Source organism: Globicephala melas, chromosome 2 (genome assembly GCF_963455315.2).
Source record: "Globicephala melas chromosome 2, mGloMel1.2, whole genome shotgun sequence".
Taxonomy (NCBI): Eukaryota; Metazoa; Chordata; class Mammalia; order Artiodactyla; family Delphinidae; genus Globicephala; species Globicephala melas.
Genome location: NC_083315.2, coordinates 6794581 through 6815377, shown reverse-complemented (window position 1 = coordinate 6815377; position 20797 = coordinate 6794581). Strand labels below are relative to the sequence as shown.

Sequence of the window (20797 nt, the reverse complement as noted above, 5' to 3'; positions counted from 1 at the left end):
GTCTGGTCGCACGGGGGCCATAAGACACTCTGATGAAGCGCTGAGGGAGGAGCCCGGACCGGAGTGTGCTGAAGAGGCAAGGAGAGGCGAGAAAGCAGAGATGAGGGAGCAAAGTCCTTCCCAAAGGACAGCAGAGAAGCAGGGCAGCGGCTGGAGCACAGGACGCTCAGGGGAGCATTTCTGGGGGATACACGGGCTTGAACGCTCACCCGCTACAGAGCGGGAGAAAACGGCAGTGTGGGAGTGACAGGGCACGAAATAGCCATCTCGGAGAGTCAGAAAACAAGTAATTAGGAAGTGGCCTCGGTCCTGCAGGGCTGATGCCCACCTTGAGGTCTGTGTAACCAGTGGATGCAGCTGTGAGGTTTCCTCCAGCCACGTGTTCTGGTGTGGCCATGAGCGGCTGAGGTCACCCAGGGTCAGAAGTTACTTATTCAGGCAAAGACAGGAGCATTATTCACAAAAGCCAAGACACGGAAACAACTGAAGTTTCCACTGATGGATGAAGAGATACAGGAAATGTGTGTACACACACACACACACACACACACACACACACACGTATATGTATATATATGCAATGGAATGTTACAGTAAGTCCCCTACACCTTCAAGTTGCAAACTTTTCAAAGATGCGAATGTGCGTTCCATCAACGTCAGGCATGAGTGAAATTGCCGCCTGCCCTCCGTCTCCTGTTGCTGAGGATCCTTCAGCTCTACCGTCGCCCACCTCCTCTCCCTCCTCCAGTCAGTAACTCTTCTTGCCGGCTCACTCGATGCCAGCCCCTGCATGCCGGCTGTTGTGCTGTACTACTGTGCTTTTCAAGGGACTGTACGGTAAAATTTTAAATGTTTTCTTTATTTTTTGTGTTTTTTTATGTATTATTTGTGTGAAAAGTATTCTAAACTTATTACAGTACAGTACTATATAGCCAGTTGTGTTAGTTGGGTACCGAGGCTAACTCTGTTGGACTTAAGAACAAATTGGACTTACGAACGTGCTCTCGGAACGGAACCCGTTCGTATGTAGGGGACTTACTGTCTTCAGCCATAAAAAAGAAGGAAATCCTGCCATTTGGGACAACATGGATGGACCTGGAGGCTATCACGCTTAGTGAAATAAATCAGACAGAAAAAGACAAATCCTGTAGGATGTCACCTATAAGTGGAATCTTAAAAACAAACAAACAACCTATAAGTGGAATCTTAAAAACAAACAAACAAACTCACAGAAACAGAACAGACTGGTGGTCACCAGAGGCGGGAGGTGACGAGAGCAGATAAAGGTGGTCAAAGGGCACAAACTCCCAGTTATAAAATGAGTAAGTCCTGGGGATGTGACGTACAGCGTGGTGACTACAGTTAACGATTCTGTAGTGTATATCTGCCAGCTGCTAAGGGAGTAGATCTTAAAAGTTCTCACCACAAGAAAAAACTCTGGGTGGTGAAGGATGTTAAGTAGACTTACAGTTGTGACCATTGTGGAATATGTACACATCTCAAGTCATTAAAGGTATATGTCAACTATATCTCAGTAAGACTGGAGGAGAAAAATTATCTTTCACTTTCTTCCACTGTCTTTCAGTTGTGAAACGACAATAGCAAAGCTAACTAAAGAGAGCTTGGAGGTACCGAGGCCAGTAGGCCCCAGTGTGGTTCCAACGTGAAAGGGTGCTGAGGATTCGGTCCTAGCTCTGCTCTCTCTTAGGAGGAGAAAAAATAGTTGCTAACTTAGGACTTTCACTACGCAGATGACATGAAAATCTGTGTCTCTGTTCCTCTTTTCTCTCCTAACTCGAGTTCACGTACGCTCCCAGACGTTTCTACTTATTTCTCTTTACATACGTCTTCTAAGAACAGCACGTGAACCTCCTTGTACGTTCCCACAGCTACTCGATAAAAAAAGGAATAAATCAGGTCACCTTGTTTGCAAATGGCACCTGGATGTGGTCAGGTAGAGAATGACTGGTGTAAAATGGTATTAAAAGAAAGGAATACTGGGGCTTCCCTGGTGGCGCAGTGGTTGAGAGTCCGCCTGCCGATGCAGAGGACACAGGTTCGTGCCCCGGTCTGGGAAGATCCCACATGCCGCGGAGCAGCTGGGCCCGTGAGCCATGGCCGCTGGGCCTGCGCGTCCGGAGCCTGTGCTCCGCAACAGGAGAGGCCGCAGCGGTGAGAGGCCCGCGTACCGGAAAAAAACAAAACAAAACAAAACAAAAAAACAAACAAACGAGGGACAAGGGAGAGAAAAAGGCCACACTCGAACACCTAGGAACCTTTTGTTTTTTCTTTTTTTTTTTTGGTAAGGGAAGAGTTTTTTTTTTTATTGTAAAAAACACATAACATTAAATTTACCATCTTAACCAGTTTTAAGTGTACAGTGCACTAGTGTGAAGTGTATTGACATTGTTGTGCAGCAGATCTCTAGAACCATTTTGTCTTGCAAAACTGAAACTCTAGGGAATTCCCTGGGGGTCCAGTGGTTAGGAATCCGTGCTTCCACTGCAGGGGGCAACTAAGGGGGATTCCCTGTTCGGGGAACTAAGACCCCGCAAGCCATGCGGCGTGGCCAAAGAAAAAAACCCAAAAAACCTGAAACTCTATACTCTCAAATGCTTATGAACCTTTTCAGAGAGACCCCGCCCAATGGTCAGTGAGGCGCAGACAGGGTCCGGACTCTGACCCCAGGATGAATATTCTCGCCTTCGGAGAAGAGAGAGATGTGGTGTGAACAGAGGGTAGAGCCCCTTCTTCCCTCTCATGCACTTAAAGGCTGGGCCGAGAAGAAAAAAGGCCACAGCCAAGAGACATTTTACCAAAATGCCAATGTGTCGTGCACCCGTAGGGACCGCAGGCATTGTTACTTCCAGCTGTGGACACATTCACGGCCATCACTACCTGACGAGAGTCATCCCTCACGAGATTTTCAGAGTTGGCCCCAGAGTTACCTTCACGTCTCTTTTTAACTATCAAACATACCTTGGAATCCTGAGACTATTTGGACAACATCTTCATACACCATCAGAGTAGCAGATCGTTCTGGAAGCAGGCCCAGGCTCAGCGAAGAAAACACTGCAGAAACAAGGATGGATATGAGGGAATTCGAACATTTAAATCAAGATGCCCACTCCAGTTTTTTAAGCACTCTGCCTTCCTTGGATTCTCTGATTTCCACTCAGTCGGCAATATTGAGTTTTCGCAGGGTGGCGTAATAATAAATACGTATTTGGTCTCTGCCTCTGGTTCCTGCCTCTTAAATCCCTTGTAATTTCCTGAGTGATCAGAGTATCTTTTGTTCTGTTGAGGAGACTCCGGGTGGGCTCCTGGAGGCGGGCTGCTCACCGAAAAGGTCAAGCCACGATGAGAACCTTGGAACGTTCAGTCCCACCTGCCATCCTCCAGAGAGGACAGAGGCGGTGGACAGCTCATGATCGATCATGCCTGCCATGACTGATGAAGCTACCATGAAAGTCCCCAAGGTACGGGCTCTGGGGAACTTCAAGCTGGTGAACAAGTATGTGTGCTGGGAGGATGGTACACCCCAACGCCACGGGGACAGAAGCTCCTTTTGGACCCTTCTGGATCTCCCCCTATTGTACCTCTTCATGTGGCTGTGTATCTGCATCCTTTATAATATCCTTTGCAATAAACCCGTGAATGTAACTGTCTCCCTGAGTTCTGTGAGCCACGATAGTAAATGAACCCAGGGAGGGGCTCATGAGAACCTCTGATTTATAGCTGGTTGGTCAGGTGACAACCCGGGGCTTGTGTCTGAAGTGGTACTTGGTCTTGTGGGACTGAACCCTTAACCTGTGGCTTCTGAGCTAACTCTGGAAAGTTACTGTCAGAACTGAATTGAATTGCAGGTCGCCCAGTCGGTGTCCAGAGAGCTGGAGAACTGGTTGGCTTGAGAAAAAACCCACCCGTCGGGTGTCAGAAGTGCTGTAAACAGAGAGAAAAGAAACCGTTTTTCCTTTAAGTGTTATTAGCAAAAGGCTTTCAAAACGCCCAAAGAGTCCTGCAATCTCTCCTAGAACAACTGCTTGCCCTACAATAGTCAACTATGTATTTTTTATTCGTTAGAAGCTGTTAGTAAAGTATCTGAACCTCCTCCCATTAGGAATCTATTAAAAGTTACAATGTACACACTGCATGGATGTAACACACTGGGTATTAACATTAAGAAAGACTTTAAAAATATGTGCTTAGATTACTGTGTGCCTCATCATAAAAAAAAAAAAAAAAAACAACTTTCTTCCCTACTCTGGGAACTAATAAGATGACAGAACTTGTGCTATGTTTTAAAATTCTTGTTTAAGTACCTGGACTTCCAACTAAAAAATTCACAAAGCCTACGTGTTTCTGGGGAGATCATGAATTTTAAGAAAAAAACAAATCAACATATTATGGAATAACAATCATCACTAACATTACTGAACCCTCACTAACATGTCAGACATTATTCTAGGTGCTTTAATTTTGGTGATTTATTTAACTCTCAAAACAGCTTTATGAAATAGGTATTATTAACATGCCCATTTGACAGGTAAGGGAACAGATTTATGGAGAAGGAATTAACTTGTCCAAGACGCCGCAGCTGGTAAATACTGGAGCCAGGATTTGAACTCTGGAGTCTGACCTCGACTGCTATGCTTCGTGGACTCAAATTCAGAGGCTTCTTGGACTCCATCCAGCCTAAGTCTCTAAGTTTAAAGAGGAGGAAAGGGAGGCCTAGAGAGGTAAAGTAACTTTCAAGGATAATATTAGGAACCAGAAACATCAAATGCTAAGAATATCAATTACTTGGCACAGCCGGCTCTGGACAATGTTGGGGCGACCAGTGAGCGGCTGGCCTTGGACATGACACTTCTCCCTACACATTTTTTCCATTTATTTAGCTGCCAACATGTACAAGGCCCAGAGCTAGACGTGCGGAACAGATCAATGTTGGGGGCAGTCTGTGTCTTCAAGGGTTCTACGTTAGAAGGAGACTTGGACGCACAACCCATAGCTGTAGGACAAACAGAACGTGGCAAGTGCCAAGACAAAGATAAGGACGTACCTTGGTGCTGTGAAAACAATTCGGCAGTTCCTTCAAATACTAAACACAGAGTCACCATGTGACCCGGCAATTCCACTCCCAGGCATATAACCAGGAGAACTGAGCATATATGTTCATGCAAAAACCTGCACATGAATGTTCACAGCAGCATCAGTCATACTAGCCAGAAAGTGGAGACAACCCAATAGCCATCATCTGACGGGCAGATAAACGAAACGTGGTCTATCCACACAACGGAATATTGTTCACCCATAAAAAGGAATAAAGTGCTGATTCATGCTGCAACATGGACAGACCCGGAAAACACCATGCTAAGTGAAAGATGCCAGACACAAAAGGCCAACACGCTGGAGGATTCCATTCATCTGCAATATGTGGAACAGGCAAATGCATAGCGACAGAGGGATTAGCTGTTGCTGGGGGCTGGGGGGATGGGAAACAGCGAGTCAATCCTAACGGGCGTGAGGGCTTTTTTGGAGGTGAAGAAAATAATTCTGGAAGTAGACAGTGGTGATGGTTGCACAACCTTGTGAATTATACACTTTAAAATGGTGAATCGGACGGTGATATGCATTATATCTCAAAAATAAATCAATCAAGCAAGAAAAAAAAAGAATTCACCTTGGGGGTTTAAAGTTGGAAGAAAAATCTATACCAAGTTGCGGGAGGGGGGATCAGGTCCTGTGTGTGAGCCAGGACTGAAGGGAGGAAGCCTGACTTGGGTAATTCCTGCAGAACCACGTCCCAGGGAAACTTAACCTTCTTAAACAGAGATCCCTTCACCCAAGGGCACAGGGCACCTACTGGCCAGGAAAGAAGAACCGGATTGCTGGTGCTGGTAGGGAACAGCTCACCTCCAGACCATGGCCTTGCCCTCCCCGCCTCTCTAGGTAGAGACCTGGACCACACTGCTCCCTTCAAGAGCTCACACAGAGCCTGAAGGCATTTCCTTGGTCCTGAAAACCTGTGTGTTGTCTGGCTTGGGGGACTCTGAGCTGGAATCACCTGTAATTGGTCTCTCGAGATGTGTGTGACCATTACAGGATGCTTTGAAACGCTTCTTGCCTATAGCATTTGGTGCTTCCAAACATCAGACATCTGCTCCAGCAAACTCTTCCGCAAACCCTATTTCATATATGAGAAAAGACGATTTCTTGTAATGACTATGATGAGACGTGGGTGGTAGAGACCCCTGCAAGGGCTTCCTGGGCAGGAGGTGGCAGAGACGCCTCAGACCTGCAGGCAGATGGTATATTACCCATCAGAGAGGAGATGCTGACTGCTGTCTTGTTTTTTGATAAGTAGAGAGAAAGGAACATCTGACTCTACCTGGGAGAGGCTGGAACACTTCTGAGCGCAGAGAACAACCACACTGGGAATGAACGGATAGAAGACAAGCTTGCAGAGAGAACAGTAAAGGAACAACAGTGCAGACAAGCACAGAGCGGGTAAAATGCCAGATTCCTTCAGAGAATAACAAACTGCCCAGGGTGACCAGACCGTGAGAAACGTAGGGAGAAGCGGCTGGGGAGGTCCCTGTGTTCTGTTAGTCTAAACTTGATCCTGAGGACCTCAGATGCCTTTAGGCAGACATATAACGTAGTTAGACAGATATATATACAGGCACACCTCGGAGATGTTGCGGGTTCAGTTCCAGACCACCCCAATAAAGCGAATGTCGCAATAAAGGAAGGCACGTCAATGTTCTGGTTTCCCAATGCATACAGACGTCACGTTTATATTATACTGCAGCCTATTAAGTGTGCAATAGCATCATGTCTAAAAAACAACAGATATACCTTAATTTAAAAGTACTTTATTGCTAAAAAGTGCTAACCATCATCTGAGCCTTCAGTGAGTTGTAATCTCTTTGCAAAAGTAACACGAAAACCACAGATCGCCATAACAAATATAATAATAATGAAATACTGGGAGAATTACCAAAATGTGACACAAACACTCAATGAGCAAATGCTCTTGGGAAAATGGTGCCGATGGACTTGCTCAGTGTAGAGTTGCCACAAACCTCCAATTTGCAAGAAATGCAACATCTGCAAAGTGCAATAAGATGAGGTCTGCCTGCATATATATATGGATGTATAAATATACATCCATATATAAATACATATATCTAATATATAAATATGTGAAATTATTATATTATAAAAACAATATTTATATTATAATATTTATAATTTATAATATTTAATATTTATAATTTATTATAATATTTATATTATAATATTTATATATATATTTAAAATACATTTTAAGACACTAATGGTCAGTAATGTGAAGGGCGTTTTGAAGGGGTCAGACTGAGCTGGCCAGAGGCCACTGCAGTAGCCCTGAACTGTTGCAAAAGGCCTGAGCTATAGAGCTAGAAATAATTAAGATGTGGAATCACAGTCTTTAGTGGATGGATGTCACTTCATATAGCTAAATTTGTTCCTAACTGCTACCAAAGGTAAAGGGTACTCTCCTTTTGCTGTGGTTCCCTGGTGCCCAATATGTAGCCCCTTCCATGCAAGGGGAAAAAAAACCCCACATCCTCCAGGAACTACTGTCAAGGCTGAGAAAAGAAATCTATTCCCAAATCTCATAAGAACGCGTATGCAAACAAAACCACGTGCGGACATGTAGTAAAGAAATTATTTTTTAGTTTCAAATTTTAAAAATATTTTAGAAGAGGCTCCCAATTCTTCTCTCCTCCTCGCTCAATTACCTGGAATACCAAAAGCGCACCTTCAACAATAGACGTGAAAACAACAGTATACTCTGTTTTTCACATCAGACCAGTCTAAGTTTTGCTCACGTTGTCCGTTAGATTCTAGTTAAGAGGATCTTGTTATGCTGACGGGACAAGCAGAGAAAAAGAAAGACATGGGAGGGTCCTTGAAAATTATTCGGTCTAACTGATTTGGTTTTAGAAACTAGACATTTGGGCTCAGAAAGCTGTGATGGGCCCCCATGTGTGGGCAGAGCTGGGGGCGGGCAGGCCTAGAAGCCAGGCATCTTCAAGCCTAGTCCAAAACTCTTAGAATGAAACTACATTTTTTTACCATTATTTACTCATTTAAGAAGAATGGATATTATGAAAATGGTTGCCTTTTTCTCAAATGATCATGTTAACAAAGTCAAAACAAATGTAATTAAAGTACAGTCCGTCCTTATTTGTCGGTTCAGGATTTGCAAATGTGCCTACTTGCTAAAGGGTATTTGTAACCCCAAGTCAATACTTGTGATGCTTTCTACGTGTACGTACAGAGGGGCCAAAAGTCTGAGTCTCCTCCCAGCTGAGGTCGACCAAGGCGACAGACGCTCTGCCTTCTCGTTTCAGCTCTCACACCGTAAGCATCCTTCCTGCAATCAATTTAGTGCCAAGTGTTTGCGTTCTTGTGCTTTTTGTTGGTGATTTCCCTGTTTCAAACAGCCCCTGAGTGCTGGCCCAAAGTGCTGTCCAGTGTTTCTAACTGCAGGAGGCTGGGATGTGCCTTATTACACGTTAGACAAGCTTCCCTTAGCCATGAGTTACGGTGCTGTCGGCCATGAGTTCAAGGTTAATGAACGAACAATATATGCTGAGTCAGGTATCTTGCAATAGAAACACACATCAAACAAGGAGATGTACTGATCAGTGGATGAAAACGTGACCAGAGGCTCTAAGGAACCTAACCCTGCACTTCACCTGGGAGCAATGGCTCAGGATTCACGAACTCAGTGTTCACGGTGACTCTGCAGAACGTAACTCCTGTGATGGTGAGAATCAGTGGCATTTTGTGCTGCTGCCCGCCCCCCGCCCTCAGCAAAGGTGGAGTTGAGGTGTCTGGATACCATTTAGACTTCCCCCAGGGTTGTTTCCAGTGATTTCTCAGTATGAAAAATGGGGGAGGTCATTTCTAACATTTTCTTTAGCAAGAACCTAACAAGGACCACCTTTCTTATCGTGCTGGCCTTCCCAGGGTTCTGCCCCAGGCCCACTCCCCTCCACTCTCTGGGTGAGATCACTGTTCTGAGTCTCCCTTAAAAGCTGCTGATGACCCCAAACTCCACCTCCACCTCCAAACCTCTTAAGCCCCAAACTCTTTTCAAACTAAAGCCCGAACACACTTGGCGTCTCAGAGGCAGCTCCAATCCAATCCATGCTAAATTCATCACCACCTACAATCCCGACACGCACCCCTTTCTCCCCATCTCCCCACCTCCACTCCCACTTCCACCCACCTTTGCCTGAGCCCCAAGCCTGGAGAGAGGGGAGCACACGGGAGGGAGGAAGAGGCTTCTTTCAGCCGACGGCATTAATCGATCAAGTCAACTCGAGGGAACCACACGGTGGCAGGTCTCCCAAGCCCACCGCCCGTCTGTTATCCCACCCACTCCATCAGCAACCAGAAACCCGAGACTCAACTTCCATTTATTCTCACTCGTCCCTTCCCTCACATCTCTCCCACCCATTCTCCAAGGCTTTCTGGATTTTACCTGCTAAATATTTCTCAGGTTTATCTCCTTTTCTCTAACGTTTTGCTAAAGGATTTCCTCAGTTGTACCTATTTCAAATCCACTTTCCATAGCTCTCAAAGCAGTGGTCCCAAACTATAGTGAACATTTTTATCCATAAACACCCTGGGGGGGCGGGTAGGAGTTGCTTGTGAAAACGCAGATTCCTGGGTCCACCTGCCCAGTCTGCATGGCTGAGTCCCGGAATCTGGATCATTATACAAGCACCTTCTGATGCTAATATCTACTCATCCTCAAGACTCAGCTCCCCTCTCAGCCTCTCCAGGAAGCCTTCCTTCATTTGCTCACCTAGGCCAGTGAACTGGTCCCCAGCATCCCCGTAGGCACCTACATCTATCAGAGCATTGATCCCATCAGGAGGCATCGGGTTCTGTGGGTGACTTCATAACTAATTGATGAAGTCCCTAGGGGCGAGTTCTGCGTCTTTAGACCTGTATCCTCAGTGACCAGGGCACTGCCTGGCACACGGTAGCTACTCAATAAGTGTAAACTGAACTTAAAGAGAATTTTGTGGCTGAGGGTAGATGCTGGGGCTGGAAAAGACGGGCACAGTCACGCTTAGCTCCCATGTGCCCCAGGGGCAGCAGGGACCCTGATGGGGCGTGTCCAGTGGCACACAGGTGAGCACTAACGTTGGCATTTTGCCAGGCACTGTGTCAGATGCTACACGTTTATCAAGCCCCTACTATGTTGTAGGTACTGTAAGCTAGTGCACCTGCATGAACCCCTTTTTACTCAGAACCACTCTACTACGTGGTATCAGCTCCCTTTTGCAGAGACTGGCATCAAAGCTGGAGGGGCTCAAGCACAGACCCAGAGCCAGAACCCAGGTCCAAAGCCCATGCTCTTCCCACCCGCCCACCCTCGCTAGCCTCAGAGCAATAGTGCCGGCAGGTAATGTGGTGCAGGCACTAGATGGAGCCTGAGGTGAGGGGACTGAAGCGGCACTGTCTGCTGCTTCCCACCTACTCCATCCCCAGCTGAACCCATGTCAGGGACCATCCTAGCCCCTTGTGGTAGACCGGCTGCTTTGCAGCGGTGAATGGTAATGTGCTGTTGTGATTTATAATAAGTAATATATATTTGCTCTTGGTCTCATTCCTGCCTCACAGCTCCTAAAACCCTTGGAATTTCCTAAGTGATAAGGGCAATAAAGGTATATTTTGTTATTTATAACACGCCACTTACCATGGGAGTTTCAGTTAATATAGTAATTTTTGGAAGGCCCCTAGATAACCCAAGGATGGGGGCTGGTTGCCAGGGGAAACAACCATGTGATTAGAGGGTTGGAACTTTCGGTCTCACCCGCCCCCCTCCCCAAGCTCCAGGGAGGAAAGGAGAGAGGGCTGGAGGTTGAATAAATCACTAGTGGCCAATGATTTAATCAGTCATGCCTACATAATGAAGGTTCCATAAAAAACCAAAAGGATGGGGTTTGGTGAGCCTCTTGGTTGGCGAACACTTGGACGTGCTGGGAGGGTGGTGCACCTGGAGGGGATGGAAGCTCCACACCCCTTCCCACAGACCTTGCCCTACGCGTCTCTTCCATTCAGCTGTTCCTTTAATAGCCTTTGTAATAAACTGGTAATCTAGTAAGTACCCAGCTGGTGTCACAGAATCCGCAAATTGCTGGATGTGTGGCAAAACGCCCATGTTTGGTGATCAGACACGCCAGAAGTGGAGTAGAGTGTTGAGAGAGGAAGAAACACACAGCAGTGTTCTTCCTGAGCAGGTGAGACAGGTGGGAAAGAGAAAGACAGTCTCGCCATCATTCCCCACCTTTTGGCCAGCCTTGGTCTCAGACCCTGAAGCAAGACGAGAAAGCCCCACTTCAGGGCACCGCCCCAATCCCATCAGCTGGTCACGATCAGTAAGGTACAGAGCGGAACGCTGGGGAAACGAGTTCCATTAAATGGATAGTAACGTACAACCAGCTTCATACCGGGATCCCACCTTTTCCTGCACATAAGGGGCCCCAAAAGCTAAGGCAGTGAATGAACAAGTATTTTCCTGATTGTCTGACTTAACCCTTAACACTTGCAAAATTGTTTCTATGTCTGACTCCATCCCTAGCCTGACTGTAAGCCCTGTTTTACAGAAAGGTTAAGACCACCTTACCGGGTAACCGGATGGGCTTCCACGGGGCAGAGTTTGGCACGTAGGCGTGCTTTGTGGCGGTGACAATCAGCTGACTGCCCAGCTTATACTGGAATTTGAGGAAGGCGATGCCATCTGTCCCCGAGGTGCCAGAGGCGATGGAGACCTGGTTGGTGAAAATCTCAATGAGGGCATCGGGGACGGGCTGATGGGTGCTGGCATCACTGATGTGGACCTTCAGGGTGACCTCTGGAAGAAGGACAGAGCAACAAAGAACAGTGGCTATTAATTGGGCAACTCCAACAGTGATTCTGCTATAACCGCGATAGGTAGCAGAAAGTGAGATAGGCTAAGAAAATCTCGATCTACATCCAAACTATAAATCATTTTAACCGGGAATGTTCTCTTCTTAGAGGTCCTTTTTTCACTTTACATGATTTCTTACCTTCCTCAAAACCACTGCCCATAACAAACTGCTTTCCCCCTGGCTCCTCCCGGCTCACACGAACAAATAATTGAGAGAAAATTTCTATCCCTTTAAATAAACACAATGCTCTTTTATCCTGCCCAGCGCTGCTGGTAAACACAGCCTAAGCAAGGCTTGGGCTGCTACAGAAAGACCCTGCAGGTGCTAAGATTTGCAGCAAAATTCTTCAATGGTCCTGGTGAACACGGATGTGTAGAGCTCAGGGTTGCTGTGCTAGTAATCATGAAGACGTTACTGAAAAGTAGTCAAAAATACCTTTAAAAGGGAGGACCCACACAGTGGAGAAGGTCAGAAGAAGAAAAAATTAAAAGTAAACATTTGAAAAGATGGCTGAAGTTGAGTTAGTAGTATTGGCAAAACCAGAAAACGGATGTGGGAAATGGACTCCAAATTAACGGTAAAAATTACACTGGAATGAATACTTTTCATTTATTCATGCAAGAGATGTGTATTGAACTGTTACCCCACACCTAGGATCATGAGCAACTGCGCACAACTACAGTGGTGAAGGGAAGGGAGTAGACAGGTAAGTGCTATGCCCGGGGGGCATGTGGTGGAGCCACCAAGGGGGCACTTACAGAACAGCACATGCAAAGGCCCAGAGGCAAGAGAAAGCCCTGCTTCCTGGAGAAACGGAAATAGGAAATAGCTTCTGAGAGCTGGAGGGGGAGTGTGAGGGGTACAAAGCCCAGGGAAAGACAAGGCTCGAGAGGCCCACAGGGGCCAGATCAGATATGGCTTTCTAAGTGACCTAAAAGGATCGTTCTTTATCCTTCACTGTTCTTTATCTTTATCGCTCTTCCACCTTGGTAACTTGCTGGAAATCCAATTTATGCGTAGAAACACCTGGTTTTGGACGAAGGATGGACTCAGGGATTGGCAAGACTGGAGACCGAGCATCTAGTTAAGAGATTTCTGTAATAACCCGATGGTGGTGGACCATGGTGGACATCAGTGAAGGGATGCTGATTCCACATATATTCTAGAACGATCCGTGCATTCTGCTCCAAGAAACCCCCTTTGCTAAGGTATGAAGGGAGTAAACGGTGGCCAGTGACCTAAGTTCACTGGCCGCTTAGAGGCGCTACTTGCCATACACTGCGAGCTGCCTCAGTTCTGAAAGCCTTCCTGGTGATTTGGGAGAGGGACGTGGGACAAGGAACCGGTGAGCAGGGAGGCTCACGTTTAAAGAACCACTGGAGACCCGCTGGCTCAGTGGAGAGACCACTGGGGAGGTCAAGGCTGGCTGGGGGCGACCTGAGAGTGAGGGGAGGCGGCGTCCAAGCTAGCCCCATGGGAACTGCCCAGCGTGCAGCTCTAGCGTTCTAGGCAATGCACACTCTAGGTTTGACCCTCGGCTCTACCAAGCTCTAGCCACATGGCCTTGGGCAAGTTACTTATGGTTTCCAGGTCTTGGTCTCCTCATCTGTAAATGGGGGATGATAACGACATATATCTCAGTATAATTACGAACACAAGCTAGTGCCATTACGTTGTTCCAGTCACTATGCTCGAGAGCATTCGGTCACAGTGTCCAAGGGTCCCAGGACGGGGCACAGGGAGGAGAGCTGGAGGGGAAAAGGGTATGAAACTAAGTGGAGGGATGAGACATCCTTCTCGGGGGCTAATAACTCAACATCCCAAGCTCTTCTCCAACTGGGGCCACTACACTGACTAGAACTTCTTTCGGTTCGAGAACTTCCACCTTGGTAACTTGCTGGCGATCTTATGATGCGAAAGCAACCTTTTCAATACTGCAAATTTCACTTAGTCGATCATTTTCTCACCCTTTTTTCACATACTGATGAGATAGGCTGGGAGCCAGGACCCTTTAGCAGAATGACTGCACCTGGACAAATGTCTCCTTGAGCAACAGAATAGAAAGAAACTATAAAGGAATAAAAAGTAACTGCACGCATGCACAGTTGGGGCAATTATGAACAATAACATACAAAAGGCCACAAACCAACCGCCACTTCTTAGGGGCCGGGAACAAAAGCAGGGTCCTGTGCATGGTCCCTGCACACAGCACCAGCAAGGGGGTGGGCAGACCACCGAAGCGACGTGCCCTGCCCGGCCCAGAGACCTGCCCCTGTTGTTATCCCATTTAAGGAACCAGTTCACCCCTCCTCGGGGAGTGAGCAAGGGCACCGATTACTTGTTTCTGCTCCCTCGTGCTGCAGCCTCCCCAATAAAACCTTGCCTGAATTTTTCGGCTGGCCTCTCCTCAATTTCTACTGATTAAATAGTCCAAGGGCTCGGGCTGTATCACTTACTTAATCCATTTCTTGACTAGATGACCGTACGGAACCCCTAAAGAATCCTAGACCTTGGTGCTATATAAGGTCTGCACCAAATAAATCTCTCAAAACCTTGTAGAGGGGCTACCCTGGTGGTGCAGTGGTTAAGAATCCGCCTGCCAATGCAGGGGACACGGGTTCGATCCCTGGTCCGGGAAGATCCCACGTGCTGCGGAGCAACTAAGCCCGTGTGCCACAACTACTGAGCCTGTGCTCTACAGCCCGCAAGCCACAACTACTGAAGCCCGTGCGCCTAGAGCACATGCTCCACAACAAGAGAAGCCACCGCAGTGAGAAGCCTGCGCACCGCAACGAAGAGTAGCCCCCGCTCACCACAACTAGAGAAAGCCCGCGCGCAACAACGAAGACCCAACGCAGCCAACAATAAATAAGTAAATAAAATGCCTTAAAAATAAAAAAGCCAATTGATGAAACCATTTGTGGAAAGAAAAAAAAATAAAACCCAAAAACCTTGTAGAGAAAAAAAGTGCTACAGAAACTGAACCTGGTTACTTCATACTACAGGAGAAAACTGCCAAAAGAGAGATAAAATCAACATCAAGAAAATCAAGGATATGGCATTACAAAACATACTTAGTTGATTCCTTCCAATCTTACCATTGTTATCTTAATGCACGTTTGCAGTATGTACAAACACGCATTTGTTTTCTTACTGAACTGGGGTCTTCCTTGTCCCCAGGTGGTATGAGAAGTTATAAATGAATTAACATGCGCGTAGCAGAAATCCTCTCAAACAGGGCAAGTGGGAAGGTGGCTTTGTAGCGTTGCAGTGATGATCTATGTAATCTTATGGCAGCGCAACATTTACTAACAACTGGGATTACAAGGTTTCTGCTTTCTCTTAACTGTTTGCTGAGAAGGCAAAAGCAGCTGAGGTTTGGAAGAAGCTAAAGGATTTGTGAATGAACACAAGAAAGGAGTTCGCCTATAATCAACGTCCTAGGTTCTACCACTTGAATTGCTTCTAAAACAGGAAGCCTAGTTTACGTTCTGCAATTGTAGTCCTTGGAAGAGATTACGTAGCTACTTCTTTTGGTGTGCTAGGATGTGAAAACATGTCACTGTAGTTAAGAACTTATTACAGACCACTGGGGTATCATAGTTTTAAAACGTTTGCAATTTGCTTTATTCATATGACAGTACAGCATGAACAGTCCTCTTGTTCAGTGGTTCTATATCTAGTTCATTTTTTTAGAAATGGACTTTATCTTTTAGAGTAGTTTTAGGTTCACAGCAAAACTGAGTGGAAGTCACAGAAATGTCTCACTGGAGTATCATTTTTATAGAAATACTTATATTATCCATTCAACAACAAATAAAATTATTCCCACTAAATAACAACCAGGGGAGTGATCTTATGACGAGGTGGAACACTATTAACTATTTATTAATCTCATCTTGCAGATAAAAGGAAGCCCCTATACACGGCCACAGACCTAAATGTGCATTAAGATCTACTCCTGGGCATATATCTGGAGAAAACTCTAATTCAAAAAGATACACGCACCCTAATGTTCATAGCAGCACTATTCACAATAACCAAGACTTTGAAGCAACCTAAGTGTCCCTCGACAGATGAATGGATAAAGGAGATGTGTTACACAACATATACAATGCAATATTACTCAGCCATAAAAATGAATGAAATAGGGCTTCCCTGGTGGCGCAGTGGTTGAGAGTCCGCCTGCCGATGCAGGGGACACGGGTTCGTGCCCCGGTCCGGGAGGATCCCACGTGCCGCGGAGTGGCTGCGCCCGTGAGCCATGGCTGCTGAGCCTGCGCATCTGGAGCCTGTGCTCCGCAACAGGAGAGGCCACAACAGTGAGAGGTCCCCGTACCGCAAAAAAAAAAAAGAATGAAATAATGCCATTTGCAGCAACCTAGATGGATGGACCTAGAGATTATCATACTCAGTGAAGTAAATCAGAAAAAGACAGATACCAGATGATATCACTTATATGTGGAATCCAAAACATGGCACAAATGAATTTATCTACAAAACAGAAACAGACTCACAGACATAGAGAACAGACTTATGGTTACCAAAGGGGAAAGGGGGGGGGAGGATAAATTAGGAGTTTAATAATAAATTAATAAATTAGGCATTAGCAGATACAAGCTCCTATATACAAAATAGATAAGCAACAAGGCCCTACTACTGTATAACACAGGGAACTATATTCAATATCCTGTAATAAACCATAATCGAAAAGAATATGAAGAATATATATACGTATGTGTGTGTATATATATATATATATGACTGAACCACTGCTGTACAGCAGAAATTAACACAACCTTGTAAATCAACTATACATCAATTAAAAAAAAAATAAGATGCACTATGTTTCTTTGTTGGTCATGACAGCTGATGTATCCTGCTGAGACGGGGCACCTCATTACTAATTCGAAGCTGGGACATCATTCTTTTACCCTCTACCCTGAATATCCATCACCAAGTTCTGCTGATTCTGATTCCGGAATATAGATCTCAAAGCCGGCCTTTCTTTCCCATCCCTTGTTAACACTGCCCTATCTCAGGCCGTGGAAATCTATCACCCAGACTGCTGTTCAGCCTCTTCACAGAAATTGCCACTGTCTTAAGACCTGATCCCTGAGCTCCCACCGAAGCCAGTATTTCAGGGGGCCGCCTGAAATACTGATCTCACCACTTCCTGTCCCCCTTCAAACCCGACAGTTCTCCCCACCAAATGTGGCCGAGGGCCAGATGTGGCCAGCTGCCTGTTTTGTGTGGTCCATAAGCCAAGAATGGTTTTTCCACTTATAAATGATTGGGGGAAAAATAAATTCAAAAGAATAATAGTGAAATGAAAATTACCTGGAACTTGAATTTGTGCGCATAAATAAAGTTTTATTGGAACACAGCCACGCCCAGTGATTTACATATCGTCCAAGGCGGTTTTTGCATTTCAATGGTGGAGTTTAGAAGTTTTGACAAAGCCCTGAGGCCTGCACAGCCTGAACTATTTACTTTCGGCCCTGTAAAGAAAAATCTGCCCACCCCTGACCTACACGATCCATTTTAAGGCACCCAAGGTCCTCCACAATCCAGTTCCACCTGATCCCCACATACCACAGGCCCCAGACACTGTCCCCTACGTTTCCTACTCTCCTTCCTGCTGCTACCTCTCATCTGTGTAGGAAATGCCGTTGTCCATCTTCGCTCTCCTGTTGCTAAGGCCTGTTCATCCTTTAAAAGCCCTGGTTAAGGTTTATTCGAGAAACTGCTCCCAACTCACCAACTGCTCTCCACGCTGGGTTAGAGGCCCCTCACCTGGGTCCTCAGCACTGCATACACTCAGACTGCTCCCTCTGTTTCCATCCCAGCTCGTTTTTATTGCTCACCAACAATGTGGGTAGACAGCGGTGAATGGACCCCCAATGCTGAGGAGCTCTTGGCTTTAGACATTAAATAAATAAAGACCAAGTATAATTACAAACTGGGAAAAATGCCTCCAAGGAAAGCTGGGTACCACAGGGCAGCAGGATGGAGGAGAGCCGAATTTCAACTGCGAAGGCCTTTCAAGGAGGTGTCACGTAAGCTCAGGCCTGAAGGAGGCACAGGAACCGGCCAGGCAAGGGGGCGCAGGCGGGGCTACAGACACCTGGAGGTGAGAATGACCTGGTTGCTTACGTGGAGTTAGGACCAACGTGGAGGGAAATTCCGGAGAACGGCTAACCGTCTCCTAAGACTGCAGTGTGGGAGCCACCAGCCACAGGGGGGAGTGTCAATTTAAGTTTAAATTCATTAAAATGAAATTAAATTAGAAATTGAGTTCCTTCAATACACTAGGCACATTTCAAGTCCTCAAGCGCCATGTGTGACCAGTGGCTCTCATACTGGACAGCACAGAGAGAACATTTCCACCAACACAGAAACTTCTACCAGACGGCACTGATGATGCATTACAAACGCTCACCTCAGAGTCTGAGTAAAGAGATCCAGGGTATCTGGGTGGCTCAACAAACTCCCAAGGAAAGCACGTCAAGTGTGATTCTGCAGCCCGCCTGGATCTGACCTTGACTCGAGGCCCCTGCAGTGACTTTCAGGCTCCATGTGTTCTCCACCCCACAGCCAAATTACCTCCCAGACTCAGCTCCTACACGGCTCCCATCCCCAATTCAAGGAGCTGCAAGGGGGGCAGGCTCTGTGGGCTGTTTCTTTCCTCGGCAACCTCCCCCCACAAACCCATTCCCCGGGGCTCCCTCCCTCACCTCCTGAGCCTCTGCTTAAATGAGGCCTTGACTGACCGCTAGTTATGCCTTTTAAACTTTATTATGGAAATGTTAGAACACATATAAAAGTAGAAAAAACAGTATGAGGATCCCCCCAGTATTGATAAGCTTCAACTGTCAACTTTCTACCATTCTTGTCTCATCTGTGCTCCCCGCACCCGATTTTCCCTTCTCTCCCTCCCCTCCCCCTCCCTCCCTCCCCTCTCCCTTCCTTTTCCTCCTTCCTTTCTCGTCATTCTTTCCTTCCCTTCCTCATTTTTTTTTTTTTGTGAAACATTTAGAAGCAAATCCCAGACATCATAACATTAGGTCACATTATTTCCCCATAAATACTTCAGTTTACAACAAATGAGGATTTTTTAAAAAATACCCCAAATGCCATTAACAGGCCCAGTTTATAGAACCACTTCTTTATATTGTCTCATACCCAACAAATCTTCAATTTTCTCTGATTGTGTAAAAACAATCGTTTTCACAATTCTGCCCATCCTCTCTACAGTGTCGATCCCAGCGTCTCCCTGAACTTCTGATATTATCATGCTCTGCCTTCTCTTTTATGCGTTACACTTGATTCTAACATGTTTCTAATTTATATGTGTATTAACTGTCTGACTCTTCTGGGACATAAACTTTGAGAGAGCTGTTTTGTCTGTTTCTCTTCCCTTCTTTATTCATGTATCCCGAGCACACAGAATAGTCTCTGGCACATAGGCCCTCAATATCTATGCTGAATGAATTACTAAAACTAACAAGCATTTCTGGGTGTCATCTGGTATATGGCCTAAATATACCTGTTTTTTGTTGTTCCATTGATTTCTTATTCACTATTGCTTTATTATTATTACTATTAATTAATTTTGTTTTGGCTGTGCCTCATGGCTTGCGGGATCTTAGTTCCCCCACCAGGGACTGAACCCAGGGCCACGGCAGTGAAAGCTCTGAGTCCTAACTACTGGACCACCAGGGAACTCCCCATCATTACTGGGGTTTTTTTTCTCATTATTTTTTTAAATAGAAACTATCAAAATTCATTTGAGGAGCATTAATCAATCCAGATAACTAATTAATTGTACTTAATCGGAAAATATTTATTGATCAGCTACTATGTGCTTGATATTATACTAGGGACTGTGGAAGATGAAAAAGAGAAGAAAAAAGACATGGTTACTGTTTTTAAGGAGTTTACAGTTTTTTGGGGGGTAGGGGTGGGGAGAGGTAAGACCAATACACGTGCCAGAGAGCAAAAAGTCTGAAGCTGGATAAGACAGAGGAAAAAAAATAGAGCAAAAAAGAGACTAAGAGGGTCTGGAGTTTACAAACACAAACACAAACTAACAAAGAAAAAAGATCTGAAAGTATCTAGAGAAGTAGAGGTGATATTAACAATTTAAAAAGGGGTACCATTGGCTACACAAGCATGTATGGTATGAATACTGGCCGTGATCATGGTTTATTGAATTCAATGGGGGAGTGCTTCTTGGAAGAGAAGAAAGTTGAAGCTGGGACTGGAAGGGCGGGTAGCACAGGAAGATGAACTCTGATGGCCAGCCCAGCATTTTCGGAAGATTTCAGTATGTTCCTGCATCACATGTTTGGTCTGAGGCAGAAGCCAGAGACTTGTTTTCCCAGCCGCCCTGGTAGCTAAGATGGAGGAATGGATTTTGGCCTTGCTGACCTAACTTCTGCTAATCTGCTCCACCCTCATGCTGGATTTTGATTTAGAAGACAGCAGGTGCTAAAGCAGGTGCTAACAACAAGGCCCTACTGTAGAGCACAGGGAACTGTGTTTAATATCTTATAATAATAACTATAATGGAAAAGAATCTGAAAAATATATATATATATAACTGAGTCACCTTGCTGTACACCAGAAACTAACACAACATTGTAAATCAACTACACTTCAATAAAATTAAAAAAATAATAAAAAAGAAGCAGGTGCTTTTTCTGACCGAGGGAGCAGGGAGGAGACGTCTGGTTGGGGGCAGCGGTGTGAGCAGCCCCGTCTCAGGGCAGGAGGGCAGTGAGGTGGTCCCAGCTCAGTCTCCTTATATG

At 45.8% G+C, this 20797-nt stretch overlaps 1 protein-coding gene across 1 annotated transcript in view; it reads right to left on the bottom strand.

Annotated features, from left to right (window-relative positions):
• Positions 1–20797, bottom strand: part of FAM171A1 (family with sequence similarity 171 member A1) — a 125830-nt gene that overhangs the window by 48582 nt on the left and 56451 nt on the right. Inside the window, exons 2-3 of the mRNA XM_030832411.2 lie at positions 11699–11926; positions 2980–3072 (exon numbers count right to left, since the gene is read on the bottom strand). Coding sequence (XP_030688271.1) covers positions 2980–3072; positions 11699–11926 — 321 coding nt within the window. The remainder of the gene's footprint in view (positions 1–2979; positions 3073–11698; positions 11927–20797) is intronic.